This window comes from Bactrocera oleae, chromosome 4, assembly GCF_042242935.1.
Source record: "Bactrocera oleae isolate idBacOlea1 chromosome 4, idBacOlea1, whole genome shotgun sequence".
NCBI lineage: Eukaryota > Metazoa > Arthropoda > Insecta > Diptera > Tephritidae > Bactrocera > Bactrocera oleae.
This window is the reverse complement of record NC_091538.1, coordinates 38732595-38739008: the sequence shown is the minus strand read 5'-3', so window position 1 is coordinate 38739008 and position 6414 is coordinate 38732595. Positions and strand designations below refer to the sequence as shown.

Genomic DNA, 6414 nt, shown 5'->3' with positions numbered 1-6414 from the left:
GTATTAAAAACTCATAATTTCTTTACTCCGTATTAAAAATTCATAATTTCTTTACTCCATAATCTATATCTTAATTTTCTCCTTATTTACAATTTGTCATAATATTTCTATTATTCTATGCATACGTATTTGCATATTACATACAAAAATAGATAACAGAACTCAAATTTGCGATCGAATTCATTTGAAACCGAGCGCTTTAACAGACAAAGAATTTTCACTCACAAAAACTTAGACATGTAAGTTAAAAAATAAAATTGGGAACATTTAATAATATTTCAATACAATAAATAATAATTTAAATAATACTATGTAAATTTAATCTTTAGGAATTAAAACAATCGAAAAATATTTGAATATTGAATAAAAACATTCTTAAAGTTATTAATTTTAAAACATAACACGGCAACACATTATAGCAGATTTCTGTCATTTGAACGTTTTAGTAGTAGAATATTGGTTGGCAACCCGTACAAAGTGTGATTTTAGTAGCAGAATACTGGTTGGCAACCCGTACCAAGTGTGATTTTAGTTGTAGAATTTTCGAGGCAACCCGTCCCAAGTGGGATATTTTTGCTTGTGTATTAGTGAAAATCTTAGGATTGGCTACTTGTAGATTTATACAATGGTAGCTTACTCATGTTCATTGTAGGCTTATACAATGCTCATGTTTTAGTAGTAGTATTAGAATATTTTGTATTTTGAGCCTAATATTTTCTATCACTACTGATTAAAAAAGTTCAATTGCACTTTTTATTAAAAATATCTGGTTGGCAGTGCTGCATCGTCAATAAAACAGATAATTGATGTGACGATATCATCCTTGGTTTTGAACCACATTGGTTTTTATTCGAATTTGGTGTTATTTAACAGTTAGATTAATTTAAAAAGGGTTGACATATATAAATTGTATTGGATATGAATGATATAGACTTGGGTTTTGCGGAGCAGCGCGAGAGCGCATGGTTGACGAACCGCTACTTTCCTAGCAAAGTAGGTGGGAAACCAGCGTGGTTGGAGCTGGAAAAATTGCCAAGTAACAAAGAGCTATTGTGCGAAAAATGTCAACAATCTAAAGCATTTCTATGCCAGGTAAAAACATCACGCTTGGATATATGTAGATATGTTCAATTAAAATTAATTGATTACTATAGATTTATGCACCATTTGAAGATGAGTATAATTTTCATCGAACTATTTACGTCTTTGTGTGCCGAACGCCCGATTGTCAGGAGATAAATTCAGCAAAGTAGGCATTGATTTTCGCATTGATTTTCTTCTCTTTAATAAACACCCTAAATGTTCTTTATTATTTTAACAAAATAGGTATTTGAGTGTTTATAGAAGTCAACTGCCAAGGAAAACTTCTTTTTACTCGGAAGAACCACCAATAGAAGAAGGAAAGCCATTGGTAATTAATTGTTTTACTTTGATATATGTGTAGTATAATGTAATATTTGTTCATGAACAGCCAGAAATTAACACAGCAAAGAAATTCTGTTTTGCTTGTGGTTGCTTGGGGTCTTTAACATGTGGGCGTTGCCGGAAAATAAATTACTGTTCTGCAACCCATCAACGTGCTCACTGGCAAGAGCACAAAAAAGTTTGTACGACTGAAAGCAATAGTGAGTGTGAAAATGTCAATGTGCTGTTGCCTAATATAAGATTTCCGGAATGGGAAATTGTTGTTGAAGCGAATAATCCAGATGAGGAATATAATACAAAGGACGATGAAAGCGTAGAAATGTCACGCTGGAAGGAATATCAGGATTTATTGGCAACTGGAAACACAGGTACACTGAAGGACGTACCAGATACTGAACTGGATAAATATATTACCGAATCTGAAGCAGCTGATGACAAATTTTTTAGGAAGTTCAAAAAAGAAGTGAGCAGAGACCCAGATCAAATTTTGAGATATAAACGGGGAGGACACCCTCTTTGGATAGCAAATGTTAAACAAACTTTTGGCCAAAATCCTCAAATTCCCGATTGTGAGCTATGTGGTAGTGTGCGTCAGTTCGAGTTTCAGATAATGCCACAGATGCTTAATTTGCTGAAGGATCACCATCTTGATTGGGGAGTATTGGCTGTATATACATGTGCAAAAAGTTGCAACATACCAGCTGACATAGGATATGTTGCCGAATATATTATAAAGCAGGATATAATTGAAAATAAAACATAAAGTTATAATGTTCTGATATATAGTTTTTCGTATTGAATAATGCGCCAGATCAGCAGGCATTTTAAGCGACTTATAAATTTTGTTAATTCAACTTAATAATAGGAAAATGGCGGTGTTTTGAAAAGTCAAACTCAGGTTGCGTTTTAGAGTCTTTCTGATGGCCTTTTGCTAAAACATTCATGACAACAGAATTTACCTTTGCGATGTGAAGCATATCCAAAATCTATTAAATAAAGAAAGAAAGATAATTTATTTGCCACTTATATATATTTTTGATATGTGTACTGTAACTAGCCTACCTCTTGGTCTGGATTTTGTATGGATTCCAAAACGATTCGTGTTTGATCAAAATGTTTCGCGGCGATTGCATAAATTTCCGACGATGACCGTCGCATCATATGCTCTCTTATACTCTTAAATTCGGCGTAAGAAACAGGTGGCGGGCTTGTTAAAGTAGCAAAAGGTGCGAATCTTCTGTTGAAACGAATTTCTTCATTATCGAACTTAGGCATAGGTTGCCGAATTCGACCGTCTTTTGTTAATGCCCCCAGAGCTTTATAATACCCACCACACATGCTTGACATGGCGTGATAATAAACGATTTCTTGTCTATAGGGTTTTTGCTGTTTCTTGTTCTTTTTAGGCTTAGGCTTACGATTCTTTGAATTGCTGCTCCCTTGTAATCTACTTTGATGTTCGGCATATTCCTCCTGTACAAGGAGATTATTTTCTGTGCGTGTTAAGGCAGACACAATGAACCCTATTAACAATTCATATGGATACCTACAATTTACCAAGCAAAATAAATAAAAAAAATAACATACATTAAATATTAACTTTACCAGTAAATATACAGGAACTCATGTACCGAATACAGCTCTAATTCAAAACCAGACATCAAATAAAGCATCATTGCACGAAAACAGTTGTACAAAACCCATGTCGCAAACTGACAGCTATGTTTTAGAGCAGTAGCGTGCGCTTCATTTCCTTCCGACGCTTTTTCGTTAGCTAAAATTGTTAAATGAGAGTCCAATCTGGCTGCCTCCACTTGAATAGTATCAAAACCGTCAATAAACCGAGCCAACTTGTCACGCTGGCGAGCTCGATTGAAGCCGCAAATGCGAATAAATTGTGTGAATGTATTTAAGCTAATACAGTAACGGAAGAAAGTATCTAAATACATTTGAATCTTTAGATCCGTTGCCAGGGGATGCTTTGGATTTAGTACAGGCGGAGAATTAAAAGCACGAACTGAGTCCCATAGAAAATCCTTGATTGGAATTGTACCAAAAATAAGTCGACGGTTAGATATAAACAAACCCTGAAGTACACTACGCGAGAGTACACATTGTCCAGACTTCTTGCTAAACTCAATAAAGAAATTCTATTGAAGACCAAGATTATTTTTGGGTGAATCAGTTAATCATAAACTAGTTACCAAAGCTGAGTAGTAGTCACGCATTCGTATTATTTTACAAGCATACTTCAATCGATGTACTAAATCTTCTAAAAACAGTAAACTGGATTGGCGATCACGAATCTTAACGTTCCGGGGGAAAGTAGGTGGTTGACTACGGTCATGAATTCGAGGAGAGAATCCAATTGGATTTGGAGAATCAGCTGGGATTAAGATTACATTGTAACAATTTAAAAATAATTATTAATATTTTGACTTTATACTTACAGTTAGGGATAGGTTGAATACCCTTTTCAATGGTGCGTTTTATTTGTGGTATTAATTCGAGTGATGCGTTTAGGTTTTTGTAAATTTCGTTCATATTCGACTCTTGAGGTGCAGTTCCCATCACAAAATCGAATAAGAAAATCGATTGATAAAAGTGACGCATAAAACGAAGACGATGAACAACGGCCATAGTGTACTCCGGTTGTTGCTCTGTCTTGCTAAGACGCACTAAATCATCTTCTGCTTCTTTTAATTGTGATGCTACTGCCGTCGGCTGGCAATCTTCAACAGCCAATAAAGACGAATTTCCATAGAGTTGAAAGTCTTCTTCTTCATTTACACTACTGATAATAATTATATTCTTTATAATGACGATTAAAATTCTTATAGCATGACAAAAGTATCGAAGTGCTTTATCTTTGATACCACTTGGCTGGTGTAAATAAAGACAGGTAAACAAAACCTGATCCATAGAATTTCCTTCCAACCATGATACAAGACATGCGAATAGTGCGTCAAATGTTCCGATAAGTTCCTCGTTACTGAAATTGTCAAGTTTCAAAGCACCCGACTAGATACACATACATATATGTATTTTAAGTTGGTTAAAGCGACGGGAAATTATATTCAAATAGCACAAGTACCTCAACGGCAGATTCAAAAGTATGAGGAGGTGCGTCATGTTTATTGTATCCCATTCCTACGTCCATTTTAGGATCCATCATTTCAATTGCAGACATTGCTTCGAATAAGCCAAAAAGCATATCTTGGGCTAATTCTCCTAAATTTAACTCTGAGCACGAACCAAAAAACTCTTTTGTGATATCAACCCAACCGAAACGCGGGTATTCGCCAGTGTCTTCATTGGACCGAACAGTACGTTGAATATCACCATCTATAAAGCCGCCTTCTTCCATTGCCCATTGGTTGGCATCATATAATTCTGGCATTACAAAATCATCTGATTTATTTTGTAAAGCTGCCGCAGCTGCTGCAGCTGCTGTAGCTGCTTGGAATACAGCATTACCACTACAAAAAATATATATTTATTGATTTACATATGTGTGCAATCTTATATTTTCTTACAGATGGTCCATAATGTTTGGTTAGTCTACGTATCCCCTTGTATATTTGTCATTCGCTTATAACAAAAGAAATTCCGAAAACTTTGGTCTCAATATCTATAAAAACAAATTTTATATTGTACACATCGTTTTATAAAAATAAATTAATGCATGAAATATTTCAAATGATGCCGTCTAATATTTAATTGTGATAGCAAATTTTGTTCCGATAATAATGATAACGAAAGCGATATTTGATTAATTAATATCGGTATAACCCAGCAGCCACGGCTACCGAAACTCCAATACATTGAAAGAATTACCGCGGAAACTAATGCATATTCACCATGCGTCTCATAAGGAATTGCGTAATTTAGTCGAGCAGACTAAATATTAAAAACATATCATTAAAACTTCACTATATACCATATGTACATAAATGTATGTATAAACCTCCCATATTCGGTTCCTTGTACGTTGTGATAATTCTTGTTCAGAATCTCACTTTGCTACATTACAATTTAATTAACAAAACAGTAAACAATCAAAAACCATCATCAGCTGATCAAAATGTAGCTAAAAAACTATTATATTGACGGGTTATTGCTTAAAATTTGTTTTATTTATTTGTGGTTTATTAATGGTAACTGTATCTTTCCAATTACGATATTTTAAAAGGTGATTATGATACATTTGCTTTGGCTTTTTTTCAAGGGAAATTTACGCTTATGCATAGATAGTATACATATGGGGCTTTGCCCTCTAGTACAAAGTAAACCATTAGCAGTTTTATATTTTCAACTCAAATAGTGATAATAAATAAAATTCGGAAAATAATAATAAGTTAAACTTTACAGGACTCAGTATAATACGTGATGAAGGTCAAACACCAAACCAATCATTGGCCCATTCAAATTGTATCCTTAAGATTGAAAAATTATAAAAATAATGAAATATTTGTCATTGTTAGGCGAGCTCCCATATCAAAACCAAAGTAAATTAAGTAAGGAAGGGCTAAGGATGTAACCGAACATTTTATACCCTCGCAAAGTCAAATGGTATACTCGTTTGAGATTTCTTTGTGGATGGACTGATATTTTCGGTAGAAGGTCAACTATAGGCATTGGGGTCCACATATTTAGTACTTAGGGGCTTGAACAGTTTTGGTTCGATTTAGACAATTTTTGGTCACAAGGTGGCATACTTTAAACGTATTATTCACGTAAGGTTTTACCCCGATATAATCATTGTTGCTTGATATGCATAGTGGAAAGTGAAAGAATCCGATTTCGCCTATTTTTGCACTATAACATAGAAATATGAAAAGAACGTTATGCACCGAATTTGGTTGAAATCGGTTAAGCAGATCCCAAGATATGGATCTTCACCTAAAAGTGGGCGGTGCCACGCCCACTGCCTAATTTTGAACGCGGTTCCTATAAAGTCATTTCATACCATCCCATAGATAAAATTTA

At 34.5% G+C, this 6414-nt stretch overlaps 2 protein-coding genes across 2 annotated transcripts; one reads left to right on the top strand and one right to left on the bottom strand.

Moving 5' to 3' along the window:
- Window positions 1-569: 569 nt before the first annotated feature.
- Window positions 570-2204, top strand: Zfrp8 (Zinc finger protein RP-8). Its single transcript, XM_014236221.3, has 4 exons — window positions 570-1092; window positions 1155-1249; window positions 1327-1411; window positions 1472-2204. Exons 1-4 carry the CDS (start codon window positions 919-921, stop codon window positions 2186-2188), a joined length of 1071 nt encoding a protein of 356 aa, XP_014091696.1. The 5' UTR covers window positions 570-918; the 3' UTR covers window positions 2189-2204.
- Naa35 (N-alpha-acetyltransferase 35) lies at window positions 2191-5133 on the bottom strand. Its single transcript, XM_014236220.3, has 7 exons — window positions 4962-5133; window positions 4520-4904; window positions 3876-4446; window positions 3630-3811; window positions 3031-3575; window positions 2488-2971; window positions 2191-2411 (listed from the first exon to the last, which is right to left on the bottom strand). Exons 1-7 carry the CDS (start codon window positions 4970-4972, stop codon window positions 2271-2273), a joined length of 2319 nt encoding a protein of 772 aa, XP_014091695.1. The 5' UTR covers window positions 4973-5133; the 3' UTR covers window positions 2191-2270.
- Between the last annotated feature and the right edge of the window lie 1281 nt (window positions 5134-6414).